At 51.4% G+C, this 21346-nt stretch overlaps 1 protein-coding gene across 5 annotated transcripts in view; it reads right to left on the minus strand.

Annotated features, from left to right (window-relative positions):
- The window catches only part of MPP1 (MAGUK p55 scaffold protein 1), a 43518-nt gene that overhangs the window by 4806 nt on the left and 17366 nt on the right, over window positions 1–21346 (minus strand). For 4 of the 5 annotated variants that reach the window (XM_032772314.2, XM_032772317.2, XM_032772319.2 and 1 more), the window contains exons 4-11: window positions 21108–21193; window positions 19258–19326; window positions 10624–10820; window positions 10009–10115; window positions 7226–7306; window positions 5683–5763; window positions 3854–4056; window positions 2496–2570 (exon numbers count right to left, since the gene is read on the minus strand). In XM_032772314.2, the coding sequence (XP_032628205.1) occupies window positions 2496–2570; window positions 3854–4056; window positions 5683–5763; window positions 7226–7306; window positions 10009–10115; window positions 10624–10820; window positions 19258–19326; window positions 21108–21193 (899 nt within the window). Of the gene's footprint in view, window positions 1–2122; window positions 2235–2495; window positions 2571–3853; window positions 4057–5682; window positions 5764–7225; window positions 7307–10008; window positions 10116–10623; window positions 10821–19257; window positions 19327–21107; window positions 21194–21346 lie in introns of all 5 variants that reach the window. The other variant, XM_032772316.2, reaches the window with a different exon arrangement.

Genomic DNA, 21346 nt, shown 5'->3' on the forward strand with positions numbered 1-21346 from the left:
GATGTGGGCAGGGCTGCTGGGGCAGGGGGATGCGGCAGAGGGTGACTGGGGTGCAAGGGAGTGGGGATGTGGCAGGGGCTGCGTGATGTGGCAGGGCGGTGCTGGGCAGGGGATGCGGCAGGGGTGGCTGGGCAGGGGGTGAGGACGGGCCGCGGGCGGGGGTGCAGGTACTCACACCGGGAGAGCGGCTGGGAGCAGCTCGAGCAGCAGGACGCAGCCCAGGCCCAGCAGAGCAGCTGGGGAGCCCCAGGGCCAGAGGTCCCAGGAGCAGCAGCAGCAACAGGGCCAGGGGGCAGCCCACATGGCTCCCTCAGAGAAGCGCAGCGCCCCCCGGCGGCTGGGAGGAGGAATTACACGTTTCCCGGCCGGAGCCCATCAAAGCTTCCGTTGCCGGGAAGCCAGTTAACACGGGTTCTAAAACCGCTTAAAAATGTAACAAGCGGTTCCTGCGAACCGGCGCGAACCGGCTCCAGCTCACCACTGCCTCCCGCTGTTACATCCTCCTGATCAGACTGGCTGCAACCTAATCCCCAGCTCCAGGCCGACTGACAGCCAGCCCTGTCCAAGAGCTGGAGCAGGGGTCCTGGCCTCGGCTTGTTTACTCCTCTAGGGAGTAAACAAGGGAAAATGCAACATCCCACAGGGCTGACCAAGGCCCCCCTCCACTTCCCATCCCCCACGCAGGGCTGGCATTCCCACTCGCCCCCCTGCACATTCCTCCGTGCCCTGTTAGGGGTCACACCCCGCTTTTCTGGCAAAACTGCATTTGTCCACTTTGATCCAGTGGCAAGAGCAAACAGGACAAATGCCCAGTTTTGCCAAAAGAGTTGGGACGGCTGGGCTAGGGCTTAAAAAATGGCCTGTCCTGGCCAAAACGGGATGTGTGGCCAATCCTGCTCCTTTCACCCCCTGGTTTCAATGTCCAGCTATGCTCAGCTCTACCCTGCCATTGCCATGCAAACACCCTGCTTAGCAATGGGGTAGCTTAGCTGGACCACTAAGAAACCAAGAGGGCTAGAAAGACACGCGCCTGCTGCAAGCTGCAGCCTGGGAGCCCAGTGCTTTCTGAACAAATCACTGCATACCACCCCCCCACACGCTGTCATATTCAGTCGTAAGGGGCAGCAGCTAGGCTAGCTAAATAATCAAGAGAACATACGCTGTTCCATTTGCATAGGCAAGACTATTCAAGGCCAGGACAAAGGGACCCATCCAGCAGCACACCTAAGCCAGTCTCTCATACAATGCCCATCACCTGGCTGCTGCACAGCACCGGAGACTGCACCATTAAATACCCATGAGATTGAAGAGGGGCAGCTGATCTGGGTGTTACTGTTTTGGGCTGGCTGCAGTCTAATCGGTGTGAGCCCCACTGACAGCAGGAAGGTCTCTGCAGCTAGAAACTACTGCGAGTTGACAGCGCTTTGAGTCTAGGAAGTGCAATGACGTGCACAGGGAAGGAGAGCCTGAGCAGGGCAAAGTCAGAATCCATGAATGCCATGCCAGGGCCCCTTAGGGAGCCATCCAATTGGAAACTCAGCACCTTAGCTGGGATTCATTCATGAAGGAGAGGTTTTTGGGGAGAAGCTGCTGACAAACCCTCCGCCCGCACTGCCCCATCCCCTGTAATTCCAGTCCTGAGACAGCCCTCCCCTCCCCAGTTCTGGTGGGGGAGAATGAAGCAGCAGGGGCACCCTCCCCAGCTATGCTGCTGTCTGGGTGAAGGTCTAGCTGCCTTCGCTATTCCTATAGGCTTGGAGGCAGCCAGGCACTAGGGGAGAGCTATGGAAGAACACACATGCTGGACAGTCTCACTCCCTCGGCTCCAGCCACCACAATCCCTCTGAGGGCAGGGGAAGCAGCCCTGGGGGAGGGGCAGGTTTGCCTCATCTCACCTCCTAAGGGATTCCTTTTGCAAAGTGGGGAGATTGGGACCCACTGGGCCCTGGGTGCTGGCAACTGGCTGAGGGGGAAGAAGCTGTGCCCAAGTCTCTTGTTCAAGTTCAGGTAGCCACCAGCCTGAATGGGGAATCAGCTCCCAGCCCCCTACAAACAGCTGCTGTGCTCCCAGCTGGGGGGTGAGGGGGGAAAAGCACACCCATGCTCACAGCTTTGGAGTTACCTGGTGCTCAGCACTTTATCTCAGGGAGGTTTAAGTTTGGGGTATTTCAGGTGAACTCCACTCCTGCAGCTGGAAAACCCAGACACCCAACAGGGAACATGCAAGCTGGTTTCTGAACAGGGGACAGGACAACAAGTCCCCAGGGAGGAAAGGGAACAGAAACAATTGCTTGGGGTGAACTGTACCTTTGGGGTCCCACCACTGTGAGGAAAGGTCTCTTCATCCCCCCGGCCACAAGCCACAGTGGCCACGGAGGGGTGCAAAGAGGCAAATGTGCGCGACAGAGTGAGTATGGGAGGACATCAGGCCAGATGCACTGGCCAGCGTCACGCCTGCGTAATCGCTCCACCTCCCGCCACACCACGGCACCCACCTGATTGGCCTGGTCTGTTGGTGCGATGAAAACAATGAATGGGGACAGCTCGGCAGTGCGAACAATCTTTAGAGTCTGCAGATGGGGGGGCGAGGAAAGAGAGGGATGAGGAGCAAACGAATCACAGCTGCTCTTCAGGGCAGGGCAGGGCAGCTCTGCCAGGAGCAGAGCGCATGGCCCTTCCTGCCTTGCAGAGCACTGCCAGCTCTGCTGGATCCCTGCTGGAGGCCAGGATCCCCAAACATCACACTCAGGGCATCTGCTGGCCTCAGAGGGAGGCAGACAGCTGGCCACAGAGAGGTGGGTCAACGGCTGGCTGTGGGGCTGGAGACAGCTTGCACTGTTGCTGCTAGAGGCCTTTGGGCTCCAGGCCTGTCACATCAGCTAAGTATAAATTCACTTTAAAAATCCTTAGCTTGGGATGCAGCCAAGGACTCCGACTGCACCCTTCCAGGAGCTGCCATGCGGATGCTGGCCCTTGGCTGCAGGAGCAGCTGATGTTCTGCGAGCTAGACAGTGCCGACCTGAAATAGTGACACCTGAGGGCAGAGCAGAGCTAGCTCGATCTACCTCTGCAGGCCAGCAGCTGGTGACCTCTGCAGCTGTAATTATCCTCTCTCATTCCATTAGAAAGTTCTCAGGGACCCACAGAACAGGCTTCATCATTAAGGGCTGGAACAGTCAGCTCTGACTGAGGGGAGAGGTTTGCCTCCATGCCCCCGTCATTAGCTGAAGGCAGTAAGTCACTGAGTTGGGGCACAGACTCCCCTGTCTTTTCCACCGTGCCCTGGGGATGGATATGCCAATCTTGTGGCAGCTTCGCCATCTGCCTTTATGTTTTGCTTCTAGGAGGCAGGTGCTCCCTGCCATATCTGTGCAGCAGGAAGGTGTGGGGCCATCAGCAGCAGTCTCACCCAAGGTATCTGCCCAGTATAGGGGCACTAGGTGGAGTCCATCCATTGGTTTTATCTCTGTGGTTATTTTCCTCCCTCTATGCTCTTCCCCCCTGGCTACTGGCAGGTCCATAGCTCAGTCCAGCTCACTGCCCTCTACAGTGTCTCACTCTCCTAGCCAATGGCCTGCTCTTTCACTGCCTTGCCTTTTCACCCAGCCCCTCCTTGGGCTATGCTTTAAGGGATACATTTTTTATCCAGCCACTAACATCATGCCTGCGAGTAATGGGCCCCAGCATTCTGCCTGCCCAACTGGTGTGCACAGTTTGGAAGACAGGGCTAAAACCTCGTTTGCACCCTCAATTGCAAGTGTAGTTAAATGTAGGTGCAAAGCTGCCCCCACAAATTTTAGAGGTGCTTTTTCCAACTCTGACCCCTAACACGCTGCCCCCGTCCCCTCCTCACCTGGGGCTCAATGTCCAGAATGGCGACTTTATCCTGCTGGTGGATCTGATGCACTGTTTCAAACTTGGTGCCAAATATGTTTCCCTGGTAGCTCCCGAATTCCAGGAACTCATTGGCAGAGATGTCCCTGGTCATTTCCTCAGTGGAGATGAAGTGATAGTCCTTCCCATCCACCTCGTTCTTCTTCTGGGGGCGTGTGGTGTCTGGATGGGCGGGAGAGCTGGGTGACTGACCTGTGCTGCCACCCCACAAGGGAACCAAAGGGGCCAGCCAGCTTGGGCCAAGGTGACTACTGAACAGGAAGACTGTGGAGAGGGTGACTGCTGTGCCATTCTGCACCATGGGAAGCCTAATGCGTTCCCAAGAAGTGGGGCTCATCTGGGCCCTAGGGAGGCCAGGAGAGGGGAGCCAGAGCCAGAGGAAGTGAGCAATTGGTGAAGAGAGGCAGGGCCTGCACCAGCTTTAACCCTTTGCTGCTTGGGCAGAGCATGGATTTGCTGCCTGTAGTGCTTTGAAAGTTGCTCAGGTGAGGTGATCTGGAGCACTTCTGCCTCTCGCCCTCCTTACCTATGTCAAGGGCCTCCCAGCCCTGCCCCTAGCAATCAATAGGGCAAAGCTGGCGTTATTCATTGGCCAGCCAAAGTCACTGTAAGCAGCATCACTTGGGAAGAAGGACTCATGTTAGAGCCTGGACTGGACTGTAACTCTTCGGACAGTTAAAGTTCTATTGGTAACAAAAATCAGGCCCAGGAAGACCTAGGAGGCCTGCTTTGTACCTGACTAGGTGTCATGTTGATGGTGTCATTTAAAGCCAAGGGAAAACACTGACCTACCAGCTCTGAGGCCAGGCTCCTGACACCTCTTGTTCTATTTCTCCACTGCTGGCAGGAGGCTCCGAACAGCCAAGATAACCCAATGAAAGCAACCTCCACCAGCCTTTGCGTGCATACCAGGCCATTCCCAGCATGGGCCTGGCTGAATGTGCTCTTCTCCAGCTGGCCTTGCCATGTTTTCAGCACTGGCACAGCTCAGGAGTTATGGCAGGACCACAGGGTAATCAGCCCAATCGCTTTCCCCTATGGCAAAGAAAGATGCCCCAGGGAAAAACAAGCTGCCACCTTGCTGGAAAGTACAAGTGTGCTGGAGACGCTGCAGCCCCAGCTGGTCAAGGCAGGCCCCATTTACGCAGCACACACCCTGTGGGACAACACCACCTTCCCTAAATATGACTGCAGGCAACCTCCAGAGCCACTTTAGCAACACTGACAAACCAGACCAGACAAAACTCGCTCAACACAGTGGGTCACTGAGACATCCAGTGGCAGGAGCTTGGGTCTGATTTCAAGGCTGATTGCACTGAGGTTGTGCACTCCTGTATCTATGAACACATAGGGCTGAAACATTCTCTGATGGCATTTAGGGTGGTCCCGTTACTCTCGTGAGTCACTCCAAAGGAGCATCAATCACCTCTTCCTGCCACTTCATCCCCACAGGGGTTCTGCACGCACCACGGACGGTACAGAAAATCTGGTTTAGGAATGCCTCAGAGCTTCCCTATCTTTCTTTTTTAAACAGGGACTATTTTTGGTATCCCTCACCCACTAAAGCCCAGTGCTCAGTGACCATGAGCTCAAAGTGTGCAGGGTTCAGAGGGAGTTGGAGCAATCTCTGAACTTTCCCTGAAACAGCTTTTCTGCACATAAAACCCCTCAGCTCTATGCAGTCTGCAAGCAAGGCTAGGAGTGAGCACTGGGAAACTTGCCTTCTGAGGGCTTTAAAATGGCTAGTTCTGGTTGTAGAGCCCGACCTCACTGTGGGGGACTACTTACATGGAGCTGGATACCCAAACTTCTCTGGGTTCTTGCTGAGCAGGGCATTCTTAATGTGGCTACGACCTACCCCGCTTGCACCTGTGCAGGAGGATGAGAGAGGGATGGGAGATCAGTGCTCCCCGAGAGAGGCTTTTCCTGTGCTGGAGAAGGGGAGAGGGAGATGGCAGGAGCCATGTCAGGGGGGTAAGAGAAGAACTCCTATTCATAGAAAGGACCTCTGGCAGAGAAAGCAGGTAGGGATGGAGCAGGATGAGTTAGCAATGGAAATTCCATCCCTGTTAGGTCTCCCAGAAGGAATGGGATAATGACTGCCCAGGCCAGATAGCTGAGCCTCTTCCCCCCTTTGGAACGGACCAGACGCTGCAAAATGGGAGACCCCATGCTTTTCAATACAGCCATAACGCAGGGCAACACACTTCCAGTCCCAGAGCCAGCCCACTACTTCTCCATGGACTGGGCCAGGCATAGCCTCGGCACTGCCAAGTTACGTCTGGATCCTCCTAGGTGCCTAACGCCCAGTGAAACCAATAGGAGTTAGGCACCAAAATACCTTTCAGGATCTTGATCTTAGTGTCTACACAGTGGCACTCAGCAACATTAATCCAAATTACCGAAAGGAATGAATTTAAAATGAATTAATTCAACCACATCAAATTCCCGTGTGGACTCTCATTCAGAATTAGAGCAGTCTTAATTAAGTTTTGTTTAAAGTGAATTAAGATAAATCAAATTAAGGCCACTTTAATTCTGAATGAGAGTGTCCACACAGGGGTTTAAATGTGATTTAACTAACCCACTTTAAAAGCTAATTTAGAATAACTTTCCTGAGTGTCCCCATGTAGACATGCCCTGAATCTCATACCAAGGGATCTGTGCCATGCAAGGCTCAGGACATGGATTGAGTCCCACCCTGAGGTTTAAACAAGAGGCAGCTTTATCATTCTTTAAAAAAAAAAAAAAACCCCACCCCCTCCCACCCAGGGCTGGCTGCTCTTCCTCCAGGTGCCCTCTGCAGCACAATTCGCACCATGACTTGGGTACTGCTAACAGTGCCAGTTTCTAGATGCCCGACCTGGCCAGCACAGCTGTGCCTGAGGATGCCAGTTCAGCTGTTGAACGAGGGGATGGTAACTTTTACTGCACAGCCAGCAGGGGCAGCTCAAAACACGGGGAGAGTGGGGGTTTGGGGTGACTCTTGCAGCACCCCAAACCCTGACACAAATCTCTTTAGAATCCAGAGGACTCTCAATCCGAGGAGAATGAATTTTATTCAGGCCAGCTCTAGGTCATAAATCCACCAGCTGATGTTGTTTTAAGGATCAAGGGCTTGATCCAAAGTCTGTTGAAGTTAATGGAAACACTCCCATTGCCTTGAGATCAAACCTGTGTTAAAGGAGTAACTGACTAACCCTCAGCCAGCAGGGTTCCCCAGTGGAAATGCTCTATCAGGTTCTGTTCTGTCCAGGCCATTGTCAGGGTCGGAGTGGAGAGCGACAATGGCCAGAAAACCACAATGTGTACAGAAGGGGCAGGGCCATACCTATCAGTACCAGGGTCTTCCTCTTGAAGGCTGGCAGCTTCACCACCTCCTCATACGAAATCACATCCAACTGGTCGAAAACTGGGAGGAGAGAGGGGAAATGGAACCAAGAGAGCATCAGAACCAATCCAGATGCAAAATCAGGGCACATCCCTGCCCAGGGCCACTGGGACATATTGGCATCGATATAGAATACCACCACATAGCTCTCATATTGCACTTTGCATCAGTAGATCTCAAACTACTTTACAAAGGTCAGGATCATTAGCCCTCTTTAAAATATGAGGAAACTGAGGCACAGAGAGGGGACGTGACTTGCCTTTTGGGGGGCACAAAACTATTTCCAAATTCAGTGAATAGTCTGGGCTGGAAAAAAAATGGAGATTTTTTAAAGTCAAAATGAAATGCTTTGACTTTTCCTTCCAAAATGGCATTTCATTTAAACGTTTAGCTAATTTTTTAAACAAAATTAAAAAAAAAAAAAAAAGATGGCGCCCGAGAGTGAGAGGGAAAGGCACTCTAAAACAATAAACCCAAAATGATTTTTTCTCCTGGCCAAAACAAAAACAAAAACAAAAACAAAAACAAAAAAAAATAGGCTTGCTTTGAGCCTTTTTTTTTTTAAAAGATTTTTTCAGTTTGCCCATGTACCAAAAAATATCAATTATGCACTCAGCTCTGGTCCTGAGGCTCCCTCCTAGGTCACACTGCATCCCTTAGAAACTCAGCTGCAGAGAGAAATCAGCAAATGGTAACTTACTTTGGCGATTAATATAGGGAAACTGTTGTGACAAGGTGTGAAATAAACAGCTGATCCTCTCCTCTCCCCATTCAGTTCTGCCCAGGAGTCTGGACCCCAGAGGAGCCAAATTGGAATCTGCAAGACTAACTCTTATCTGAAGGAGTTATGGGGATCTTAGTTTATTCCCCTGAGGGAGTTGTGGGGATCTTTATTTATCCCCTTGATTTATTGCCCTGTTTGTCACCGTCTCCCAGTCTGCAGGCCAGGCCAGGTGCCAGCATGTCCCCAGGCTCTGGTCACATGACTCTCCACCCCGCACCACTCAGTTCTCTGGGGCATTGTTGGCACTGGCTTATTACAGGTCAGTTTCAGGTCCTGGTGCATTAACACCTCACTAGTCAAGCAGATCATCACTTAACCAACAGCGTTTGTTTGCTTGGCTTGGCTTGGCTGGGCTGGGCTTCTGGATGAAGGTGGTGAATAGAGGGGATTATCCCTGATTGAGGAACAGATTTCTGATCTGTTACAAAGTTTTAAGGAGAGGTGAACTGAAAACCGCTGACTTGCCAGGACCTGAGTGCAGGATTTGTGATGCGTCTGATGACGAGGGCCATAAATTAGCTCAGGGCCAGATTTCCAAGGTCTCCACTCCTACAGTCAAGGCAGCTCAGCACCAAACAAGGACCAGAATTTTAAAGGCGCTCAGCACCCATCACGTAACCACTGTGCTAAACTGTGGCCCTGGCTGTGGGTGCTGAGCCCTTCTGAGCATTCCAGCCTGTAATGTGTCACCGGGGTGCCATGGCAATGCTCGGGTGTCACTATGCACAGTGTAAACGATGACACAGTGCAGGGGAGAATTGGGCCCATAATTCCTAATGCAGAGCAGAGAGCTGCACTTCTGGGAGGGCAAAATCCCAGGGGAGAGGGAGCAAAGCAGGCAGAGATCAGGTGGGGGAGTCTGCAGGAGGGGCTGGACAACAGGCTTCACATTATCTTTAGTTACGGGTCTCTGTCCATCCCTCCTGAACTGGGATTTAACTCTGCACCCATCCCCAGCTAACACACTTGGGCCTAGAACAGCTGTAAAAACTCACAGATGGCTTTTTTACAAAGCTGAATGCCTAGTGGCAGCACCCCCCTCCTCCCTTGGCACCAGCCGCTGGGAGAGTTGTTCCTACATAGCTCTTTCGTTCAGTCAGGCTGAGAACACCGCTTGTTTAAACTCAGATGACATCCTCTCTCCTCCCTGCGTACACCCCAGTCCATGCCTGTTGCGACTCCACAGCAGCAATGTAAACAAAGCCAGCAAGTCGGGTGCTTTGCAGGCTGCTTTGCAAACAGGAGGAGACAATGTAAAGAGATCCCCGAGGGGAAAAATAATAGACTGTCATTTACCAGATGACTCAGGGTCATCTGACTGATTTGTACCCGAGGGGGCTCTTCCAGTAAAGTCAATGCCAGGCACGGCGCTGGGCAAGATGCCTTTCCTCCTGCTACCCTGGGGGTAGGTGTGGTAGCCTCCAGTAAGGAGACAGCTACCAGAGTGCGCACGGCCATGCTGTGCAGCTCTGACTGCACTGTTCCCAGGAGGGGAAGTTAAGAGATCCCAGGAAAGACAGAGGGGTAGCCGTATTAGTCAGGATCTGTAAAAAGCAACAGAGTCCTGTGGCACCTTAAAGACTAATAGACATATTGGAGCATAAACTCTCGTGGGTGCTTATGCTCCAATACATCTGTTAGTCTTTAAGGTGCCACAGGACTCTCTGTTGCTTTTTACAGGAAAGAGTTTTCACACGACCAGGGAGCCTATTGCAGAGGACATGTGGATCCCAGCCCCGTCACCAGGCTGCAGCACCCTGCGTACGCTGTCCAACCGATGAAACGACCTCACAGAGCCAGTGCTTGGTCTAAGCACCAGAGTCCTGTGAGCACTCCTGTCCTGCTGCCCGATGGGAAGGTGCATTGCGGCAACAGAGCTGCCAGGGTTGATCCTGAGCAGCAACAGACAGGGACTAATACAAGGAAGGAGGCTGCTTACTTGAGCTGTGCTTGGCCAGGTATTTGTCTTTGCACTTCTTCTTTTTCCCAAAGGGGCTGCAGCTCTGGGCTTCGCTCTGACTGCACTGGGTTGTACTAGCCACACGCCTGCAAGAGGAAAAAACACACGAGCGATGGGGGGGGAGTTCACATCAGGTCAGGTTTTGGTCCAAACCTAGCAACCCCCAGAAGCATCAGGATTTCCTCAATGCACAAGAGTAAGGAAAGGATACTCAGGGCTCACGCCAAAGGGGTCAGAGAGTATCTGCTTGCCAGATATAGTGTCCACACCAAGGTGATCAGGGCAGCACCAGGCTAGACACATGGGTCACTGTGGTCAAGGTCAGAGGGCGCCAACAGCCCATTCCAAAAGACACCGTCTACCTAGCTCTCTGCACTGAGCAGCTGGGCTCAGCTTCTCCAAGGAGCGGCACCTACACCGGTCTCATCTCTGAAACACATTCCACATGGATGCAAGGTGTGGATTCTGAGCCACCAGCTCATGGGCAGCTCCCATGCTGGAGATGCAGCACTTGGAGCTGTGCACAGAGCCTGCAACTGGGAGTCCCCCAGCCCCTTTCCCCCAGCTGCTTTCACCAGCAGCTCTGGAACATACCATTCTTGCAGTTCAGGGGAGGGGATCAGCCCTGCTGATTCCGTGGAGGACCCTTCTACCCGGCCCTGCCACCAGTTGCTGTCATCCTTGTTGATGATTTGGATGATGTCCCCGGTCTTGAACTTCAGCCCCGCCTCCTTGCAGGGGATCAGGCTGTCCATCTTGGGATCATAGTCAAACTGGGCCCTCATGAACATCTAGAGAAGAGGTCAAAGATCAGCTGGTCAATGCCACGTGCTTTCGGCTCTGCCATTTCTGCTACGCGACTCCTGTGACGTTCCCCAGCAGTGACTATACAAGATGGGGTAAGAAATTAACTGGCCCAAACCTGAGCTGCAAGTGTCGGGCACATCCCCATCTAATCTCCCCTTTCCCTGACCCCCTTTTCAGATCTTATCTGCAGACCTGATGAGCTAGAAGAGATGCCACAGCCTAGAGACAAAGGGGCCCAAGCACCAATCATTAGATTACGTCAGGGGTGGGCAAACTACGGTCCACGGGACCGTCCTACTTGGCCCCCGAACTCCTGGCCAGGAGGCTAGTCCCCAGGCCCTCCCCTGCTGTCCCCCGCCTTCCCAGACTCAGCTCGCTCACTCTGCCACCAGTGCAACGCTCTGGGCGGCCGAGCTGTGAGCTCCTGGGGCAGTGCAGCTGAAGAACCCAGCCTAACCTGGTGCTCTGAGCTGCGTGGTGGTGGTGGTGGTGGCGGCGGCAGCAGCATGGCCTGGCTCCAGTTGGGCAACGTGGCTGTAGCGCCGTCAGCCACCCGTGCTCCAGGCAGCATGGTAAAGGGGTCGGGGGTGGATAGAGGGCAGGGAAGTTCGGGGTGGTGGTCAGGGGGTGGGGGTGTGGATGGTGGTTGGAGGTGAAACATGGGACTGAATGGGGGCAGGGGTTCCGGGGGGGCAGTCAGGAAGGAGGGGGGGTTGGATGGGGTGGCAGGGGCAGGGGTTCTGGGGACAGTCAGGGGACAGGGAGCGGGGTGTGTGTGGATGGGACAAGGGTCCTAGAGGGGCCGTCAGGGAATGGGGGGGGTTGGATGGGGCCACAACCCCCTCCCCTAACTGGCCCTCCACACAATTTACAAAACCCGATGGGGCCCTCCAGCCAAAAAGTTTGCCCACCCTGGATTACTTACACACTCCCCTAACCTCCTTGGCCAACCCAGTCAGTCAGTCTATGGGGGTTTAATTCTACCTGAAGATCCACCCAAAATCTAACTCCATGCCTTCCCCTGGCCATCCCAGCAAACTGTGTGTCCTCTGACTCTGGGAATCCCTTGGGGAAGGAGGAATGGCATCATTCTTGGGGAAATCTAAGAGACCAGACAGCAAGTGTGAGGCCAGCACTGCCAGAGGTTGGGGCACAAACAGGGAAAGACTCACCTCCTGGGGGTGAACAGGAAGTTAAAGGTGGGATGAGTGGGGCAGAGGGAAGAGAGAGCTTTGAACTGCACATTAACCGCTACAGCCATTGCCTCAAAACAGGACCAATTCTCCTTCCCATTTCTAGTCCTTCCAATATGGGATGAGCCGGAGCAGATCAGGACCTTGTGGTCTAGTTGTCTCAGGTTCTCACCCTGCCGCTGGTCAGTCCCTCCACACATGCTATTTCCCCTCTCTCAGTGCTAAGACTCTCACTATTAATCAGAGCTAGTCCAAAACCTAAACGCAAGTCACTGAGAGCAGGGCACAGACAGGGTTACTTGGCCTGGAGCCAGCCAGATAAAGTACAGTAACCCAACAGCAGGCGGGACCGGGGGAATTCCTCTATATACTAAACATACACAGCTCTCTAGCAGGCACGGACTCAGCTATCTGAACCAAAGGGGCAGGAGAGCTGGCAGCCATGATACCATCGCTTAGGAGTCAAGTGCCAGAAGCCACAGAACAGACAGTGAATGTCTTCAAGCACAAAGGTCTCCGCATGAGCGTCGATTTGGGGAGTGAGGGCTGGAGTGGAGAAGTTTCCAGGGATGGGAATGACCTGATCCCTCATAACTAGACATCTTCTCCCATCCAGCCCTGAGGCAGCAGAGACTCTGCCCAAGGCAGCAGGTCTCAGAGGTTGGGTTTGTGTGTCCACACGTCCCCAGGAACAGCGGTTTTCCTGAGATTCTACCTTTGCTGTGTAAACTTCTCCAGCTGCTCCCTGGCCACCTCTCGGAAACTCACATCTAAGCTTCGCAAACATGTCCATCACACTGGCTTTAGCAAGCAGGGCAACCCAGAGGGCTCACCACTGGGGACCTTTACAGATAGAAAGGGCTCAGTGTGTGAGTACGGTCCTGTACCACTGCCCAAACCAGCTCCCTGCATCTCTCCTGTGGCATGTCTGTTCTGTGAACATTGCAGAGCCCAGAGCAACTGCAGAAGAGGAAGTTCATCATTAGCAATACCACTGGTAAGCTCCACCCACGGGGGCTTTCTGGCTGTGGGAAGAAACTTGAGCATAGCTGGGATTTTGCCATTGAGGGACAGCTTTGCAGGCACCAGACATTTGGTGCTGAAAGGTGGTGGTGGCTAAATCCACAACCCACGGAAGACCTGAGGTGTGTGATCAGCATATCCCATGATCACAGCTTGCACGTAGAGATGCTCATCACTGAGCGGCAAACCCGTAAGCAGGAGAGCTCTACTGGCCAAAGGAGGCCCCCTGTTTGAGATCAAATTTACCTTCATTCCACACAAATGTGGAGTTCACTCAACTGTTATTGCTGCGAGTTATTTGCCCTGGGAATGCAAAGCCATGACACTTAGAAAGTTTGCAGATGACACCAAGCTGGGAGGGGTTGCAAGTACTTTGGAGGATAGGATTAAAATTCAAAATGATTTGGACAAATTGGAGAAATGTTTTGGAGGAAACAGAATGAAATTCAATAAGGACAAATGCAAAGTACTCCATTTAGGAAGGCACAATCAGTTGCACACATACAAAATGGGAAATGACTGCCTACAAAGAAGTACTGTGGAAAGGGATCTAGGGATCATAGTGGATCACAAGCTAAATATGAGTCAAAAGTGTTACAGTGTTGCAAAAAATATGAACATCATTCTAGGATGTATCAGCAGGCAGGGCCGGCTTCAGGCCGATTCGCCCAATTCCCCGGAATCGGGCCCCGCGCCTCAGGCACCTTTTAATTTTTTTTTTTAAACTTACCCAGCAGTGGTCCTAGGCTGCAGCAGCATTTCGGCGGCGGGGGGTCCACTCCGGGGGGGTTTCGGCGACATTTCGGCAGCAGGGGGTCCTTCGGTGCCGACAACAACCCGGAGCAGACCCTCGCCATCGAAGTGCCGCCAAAGCCCTGGTCCGCCGCCGGGTATTCAAATCGGGCCCCGCCCTTCATAAAGCCTGTCCTGTCAGCAGGAGTATTGTAAGCAAGATGTAAGAAGTAATTCTTCAGCTCTGCTCCGTGCTGATTAGGCCTCAGCTGGAGTATTGTGTCCATCTCTGGGCACCACATTTCAGGAAAGATGTGGACAAATTGGAGAAAGTCCAGAGAAGAGCAACAAAAATGATTAAAGGTCTAGGAAACATAACACCTGAGGGAAGACTGAAAAAAAAAAATGGATTTGTTTATTCTGGAGAAGAGAAGACTGAGGGGGGACATTATAACAGTTTTCAAGTACATAAAAGGTTGTTATAAGGAGGAGGGTCATAAATTGTTCTCCTTATCCAGTGTGGACAGGAGAAGAAATAATGGGCTTAAATTGCAGCAAGGAAGGTTCAGGTTGGACATTAGGAAAACTTCCTAACTGTCAGGATAGTTAAGCACTGCAACAAAATTGCCTAGGGAGGTTGTGGAATCTCCATTACTGGAGTTTTTTAAGAGCAGGTTAAACAAACACCTGTCAGGGATGATCCAGTTATTACAAAGTCCTGCTTGAGTGCAGGGGACGGGACTAGATCTATGAGGTACCTTGCAGTCCTACACTTCTACGATTCTGTGATGTGGAAGCAGAGAACAGTGCAATTCGTGCTTGGAAAAGAAGCTACTCCCACATGCTGTCTGGAGTAAAATATTCTTTTTTGTCCCATCTTTAGACCATGCCAGATCAGAGCTCTGACAAGCAGGGCCTTGGAGATCTTCCTTCCTGAGCAGGATAAACCAGACTTTCTTTGCACAACATATTAAAATAGGGGTTGGCGAAGTACTGTCCACAACTGTCCTCACTTTTACTATAGAGCTGTGGCCTGTGAGATAACAGGTCCCAGCACGTAGTACACACAGTATCCCTTTGTTGCCAGAAGGCCAGAATTCTAGGGATCAAGATGGAGTATTGCATGCTGGGACTTGAAGACTCTGTGAGCCACATCTCGCACTAAAGACCATAAAGGGTCCCTGCAAGTGAGGCTCTCAGACTCCAGATTTGCTAGTGCAGCTCCCTCCATTGGTCAAAATTTGGATGGACCAACCTGAGGAGAGGCTGTAAAATACCAGTGACACTGGCCAATCTCTTGTTAACATAAGAACTCAGCGGGTTGTGACACCCTGTATTCCATGTTCACTACTTTATATGGCTAGAATATATTTTGTACAAAATATGCTTTGTGAGGTATCATTTGAAAACTCAATCTGCTGAATATTATTATCCTGTTGAAATATGCGTAAGATCACTGCATGTCAAATTATGAGATTTTGCTCTATGATCGTTACTGAAATATGTTGTAGTTCTGCGTAACACCTACAAACTAGTTTCTGAGAGACAAAGACTCACCGAAATATCATCATAATCAAACGAACCCTCAGGGACTATCACCTAGATAAGCAGCCATACTCTGGTAGGAAGGAAGGTGTAAGCGAGAACTTTACATATTAGCACTGGGAAACAATTGGAGGTCCCATGTAACCAGACTGTCACCTGACTCCCAGCTGGGGGCAATCCTCAAAGAAGGGAAAAATGGTGTAAGAATGGAGACCAACCACCACACAAATTACCTCTCCTTGCTACCTTACATCTCTCTGCTCATAACATCAATGAATACCTGAAGAACACTGAATTAAAGGGAGTGGTCCCAGGCCGAAAGGAAATCAAGTCTGTGAACTGAGAATAGCTTGCAGCATCCGGCGCGATGACAATGATATTTGCTTCTAATCTTATTTGCCTTGGCAAAGTTTAGGAATCAGCTTAGTTTTAACTTCTTATTTCTTTTGTAACCAATTCTAACTTTTATCCCTTATCACTTAAAATCTTTCTCTAGTTAATAAACTTATTTTATTGTTTTATCTAAGCCAGTGTGTTTGTTTGAAGTGTTTGGGAAACCTCTGCTTGGGATAACAAAGGCTTGTGCATAAATATTGCCCTTTGTTTGAATGTCAGACTTTCTATGAGCTTATATTGTCCAGGGGTCTACCAAGCAGTATAAAATGCACATTTCTGGGGAGATATGCAGTATCACCCTGTATTTATTCATGGATGGTGGGAGAGCATTCATGTATACATCTGGGAGTGATTTTACGTGCCAGTGGCTGTGCATGACCAGGCCAGAAGTGGCTGTTCTGACAGCAAAGCAGTGTAAAAGGCACCCCAGGCTAGAGAGTTAAGGGGACACAGCATTTCAGCAGTCCAGACTGTACCCTGGGGAATGCCACATGGGCTGAACCTCCCAGCTCTCTGAACCCCCAGTTGTCCAAAGATGGGGTGTGCGTGTGTGTATAGAGATATTTAATTCTGCCTTTGAAATAACCTAATTGTAAAGTGGGTCCAAATCAGAGCACTGGATCTAAAAACCTCAAACATTATCTGGGGCCTTGTTCAAACAGGAATTGTTTTGGGGCAGTTCTCTGGCCTGCATTATGCAGAAGGTCAGAGTAGACAATCACATAGTCTCTTCTTTCCTTGGAATCTAGGAAGTGAACTCCAGATCTGAACTGCACGTTGGACCTGTCTCCCCCAGAGGTGTAACCCAGATCCCAGTGGTGGAGTTTGAAATCTAGGCCAAGTCTGAATTTCAGAGCTTGCCTCTAGCTCTGGTTATGAGGTTACAACAGGTGGGACCTGTTTGCTCTTATCCTTCCATTCAAATCATTCATGGTGGTTTAGTTCAGAACGGAACCACCCCTGCAGTCTCTAAACAGCAATCTGATTGGCGCAAACTAATTGCTCTGCTTGGGGTTGGCTGCTTACAAGATGGGCAGAGGAGCTTGGGCAGAGGCTGGGAAGGGATAGTTTCGCTCCAGACAAGGTGATGGGATTTGCTTCATAGTGTGTAACCCTGTCAATCAGTCATACTGTGAAGTGACAGCAGCCATGAAGGACAGAGAGACTGATCACAATGGGCAGCCAAAATTGAAGTCATTAGACTTCCTAGCACTGAACTGTCACAAAGAAAGGCAGCAAGAGTGTCTGTGCATGGCCATTCAATGGCATAGACTGCTCCAGAACCCCAGCCAAAATGATATAAGGAAGAAATGAGAGAGACAAGGTGGGGGAGGAAGGAAATATCTTTTATTTGAGCCACTTGGTGAAAGAGACAAGCTTTCAACCTCACACAGAGGGAAGAAAATTTCAGTCTTCTGGGGAACAATGTCTCAGTGAGGAGGGTTTGTTTGTGCAAGATACTGCCCTGGTGTCCCCTCTCAGCAGAGCCTAGGTGCCTGCACACATCTGTTATTAAGTCAGTGGCACTGCAGCTGGTTTTGACAGCAACAACTAGGATAAGTCTCTAGCTAGAGAAGGGAAAAGAGGACAGAGCTTAATAAATAAGCAGAGATCAGAGCTCATCCTGGCAGGAACAGAGACGAAGGGGAGAGATGGGGAGGAGAAGATATTCACCTTTCACCTCATTGCTTAGAGAAACAGATTCCAGTAGGAGATGTGTGACAAAGGAAGAATAAAGATGAAATACAGGAAAGGGGGGCAGAATGACTCCAGGGCCATGTATGTTAATTAAAAAAAAATAACCTCACCCAATCATCCTTTTTAAGAAGAATCTGCCTGAGCAGAATATTTGGCTCTGGGCAAATGGTGACAGAGTAAGATCAGGGTGTTTCATGTTGCTAAGTTTACTGAACTAGGGTGACCAGATGTCCTGATTTTATAGGGACAGTCCTGGTATCCAGGGCTTTTTCTTATACAGGTGCCTTTTACCCCTATCCCGATTTTTCACATATGCTATCTGGTCACCCTATACTGAACTAACTTGAGGTCAAAGAGAGAGAAAATCTTATGTTAACTCCTGCAATTTAAATGTATGAGATGTGAAAGAGGTCAAATCACTGGAGACACATAGTTGCCACCTCGAAAAGCAGTTTTCATGTAGAATAACTAGCACTCTGCTGGGATGAATTTAGTTTAGACTCATTGCATGGAAGAGATACACTTTTGCCATCTGTAACTAGATAGAGTCTGTTAGCCTGCATAGTTGGTATCACACATTTATGATTGATGCCATCTATGACAGGTGTCATGCCCTGAGATATTGGGGGGCAATGGGGAAATAAACTAGCTGCTCCTAGATTAAGCCACAAGGAAAGCTCAAGTAGCTATAAGAAGGGTGGAAACTGTATCCTCTTGGAATCAGTCGGGACCCATCAGTCCTTGCCAGCCCCCTCTCCCCTCAGTCATCTCCAGAAGCCAAATGAGCGAGATGAATGCAAAGATGAATGGGCCAGCCCTGGCTGCTGAATCCCTGTGCTGAGAGCAGAAGCCTCGTAACAACATGCATTTCTGTTGCTATGGCAATGGCAGTGTGGTTGCATAGCCAAGAGCTGGGGTGTTTTGCTCTGCTTTCCCGCCACCCCCATTTGCTTCCGACTATCACATCAGCACCCCCGTGGCAGCAGAAATGACCCAACCCAGCCTGACTGCAGAGTAACAGTATTGCACCAAAGAAGCTGGAGCAGTACAACACAAGGCAGGGTTTGTCACTCTCTCCTCCAGCTAAGGAATCGGAGTGCAATCCTAGGAGCAGACAGGATGCTCCAGGCACAGGAGCCCATGTGTGTAAAGGGTCTTTGCAGTCTAACCCCACCACCACTGAGGCCAATGGGAATCACTCCCACAGAACTGAGTGTGGAGTCCAGCCTTTGGTATCTACCAGACCCCCTTTCAAACTACTTAACACAAGAAGTAAATATTGCTGTCCCCTTTTTAGAGATGGGGAAACTGAGCCACAGAGCGGCGCCATTCTGGGCAGTGTTATACAGAGTCTGTCTACACTGCAAGCAAAGGTGTAATCGTAGCACGGGTTGGCTTTAATCTAGCTGCCAAGGGTAACAATGATAGTGTACCCACGAAAGCACAGGCTTCAGCATGGGCCTAGCAGCCCGAGTACAACCCAGGCTCCCTGACCACCTTGTTCTCAGGGTGAGTAGCTGCAGCCTGCGTCGCTGCGTCTACACTGCTATTTTTACCTGTGCTAGCCAGATTCAAGCTGGCACAGGTTTGCCCACCTGTGCTACCATCATATCTTCACTTTGCAGGGCAGACAGACCCTCAGACTGGGTAAATCCTGCTCTCTTTTCCCCCATGTAAATGCACAACAGCTCTTACCCTGTTCAGAGTTTGTATCAGTGTAGCAGAACAGTTCAGCTCCTGAACCTGCACCCCAACCCCGTGACACCCCATGACTTCTCACCAGCTCAAAGACATCTGGTCCACAGGGCCACTTAGAGGACACAGCTGAACCTACCTGTAGTGCTGGGAGGCGGCTTTGCTGATTGGGGATGACTTTTATTGAGACCGTCCCCTTGGCTTCTCTCTAATGGACAGAAGGAAGGGGAAGAGAGAAGAGTTGGAGAATGTAGCTTCTAGATCAATACAGAAACCAGCTCAAGGCCCCCAGTGTGTCGTTAACCTCAGGGTGCACAAGCACTTCCCACTGACTCCAGGAAACCTACAGAGGGCTGGGACTGGGAGCCATGGTGGCAATACAGGGGAGTTGCCTTGTTTACTGAGTGAAGAGCTGATGGGAGCTCAGCAGAGCCAGAATCACTGTTGCTAAAGGCTTTAGCGCTGTTGAAGTCACAGTGGCTAACTTAACTAACTCGGGCCTAGAGCTGCATCTAGGTAGCCACACAGAGCAGAGTTTTGATCCTCTTTTAGCTTTGAAGGAGTCACCAGAATGAACTAGGAGAGAGAATTAAATTCACCCCATCTCTCCAGCCACAGAGAGGGTTCGGGGCTATAGGGCACTGACAGACCAGCCTGGGGAGAGGAGGGCAATTTGAACCAATTCTTCTTCCAACCCTTGAGACCGGCCCACCCACTGTATTGCCATTGCCTTGTGAACCAGTTCAGGAGAGCAGGGAGAGGCAGGGCCGGTGCAACCATTTAGGTGACCTAGGCGGTCACCTAGGGCACTGGGATTTGGGGGGGGCCCATTTTCTTCAGCAGCGACCGTGGCGGCCGGATCTTTGGCCGCCCCGGTCGCCGCCGGCATTTAGGCGGAGGGAGCTGGGGCAAGGGAGCGCGGGGAGGACCACCTGCAGCAAGTGGTGGGGGGCATGCAGGGGAACTCCCCATCCCAGCTCACCCCTGCCCCGCCTCCTCCCTGAGGGGGCCATGCCTGCTTCACTTCTCCCGCCTCCTAGCCTTGCAGAACCTAAGCTGATTGGCGCTGCAAGTCTGGTAGGTGGGAGAAGTGAAGCAGCCACGGCGTGCTTGGGGAGGAGGAGGTGCAGGGGTGAGCTGCTTCACTTCTCTTGCCTCCCAGGCTTGCGGTGCCAATCAGATTAGGCACCGCAAGCCTGGGAGGCAGGAGAAGTGAAGCAGCGATGGCATGCTCGGGGTGCTCGTGCACGGAGCAGGGGTGAGCTGGCGTAGAAGGGGTGCCTCAGGGCAGAGGGTGGGAAGCTGCCGCAAGGGGGCACCTCAGGGCGGGAGGGAGGGGGCGCAAAGTGGAAGTTTCACCTAGAGCGTGAAACATCCTTGCACTGGCCCTGGGGAGAGGGACAGGAACTCAGGGAGATCAGAGGCTGAGACCAGTGGTGTTAGAATAATCCACAAACTCCAAACAGCCCTTCCCTGCTCCTTCCAACAGCACCTCTAACAGGTCTGACGGGCTGGAGTTTTAACCATGGACAGGATGAGCGTTCAGCGTGTCCTGAGAGAGGCCCTTCTCTGAAGCTGGGCGGCCATCTACTGAATGGTGCAAGAGGATCATTGTGGCCCTAGCAGCTGGAAATCAGAGCCCGACTAAGCACCATCCCCCTAGCTCCCATGGCAGAGGGGGGTTCTGGTTTGACTGCATGGGGGCAATTTTAAATTGAAAAGACAACTGAACAACCCAAGCCCCACCATGGGTGCTGCATGCACAGCTCCATCCAGTGCTCTGAGCAGAGACGGCCTGCATTCGAGAAGTGGCCTGGCCTTTGAAAAGGCTCCAGCAGAAAGGGGAACAACAATCGTTCCTCCTAATGCAAGAGGTGTTGCAACATCTGCCGTGATTTGCACATTAAGAATGAATACAATCAAATAAGGCAACATGTGAAATGTGGCCAAATGAGTAATTCCTCAGGAGCAGCCTCCCAAAATACCTACCAGCATCTTCTGCAGCTGGTCGACCGAGTGGTTGCTCACACTTTGCCCATTGATTTCTACGATCTCATCACCCACATGAAGGGAGCCTGCCAGTGACGGGAGAAATTAACCCATGAAATTCACAAGTAAGCAAATACAACCCCCCAAAATTCTGGATCCCCCCCCCCACCTATTCACAAGTCTCTAAGAGACCTCAGACCAAATGGCTTCTGCATTCACAATGCATAGGCATAGTTGCT

Source organism: Chelonoidis abingdonii, chromosome 8, assembly GCF_003597395.2.
Source record: "Chelonoidis abingdonii isolate Lonesome George chromosome 8, CheloAbing_2.0, whole genome shotgun sequence".
In the NCBI taxonomy this organism is placed as follows: Eukaryota; Metazoa; Chordata; order Testudines; family Testudinidae; genus Chelonoidis; species Chelonoidis abingdonii.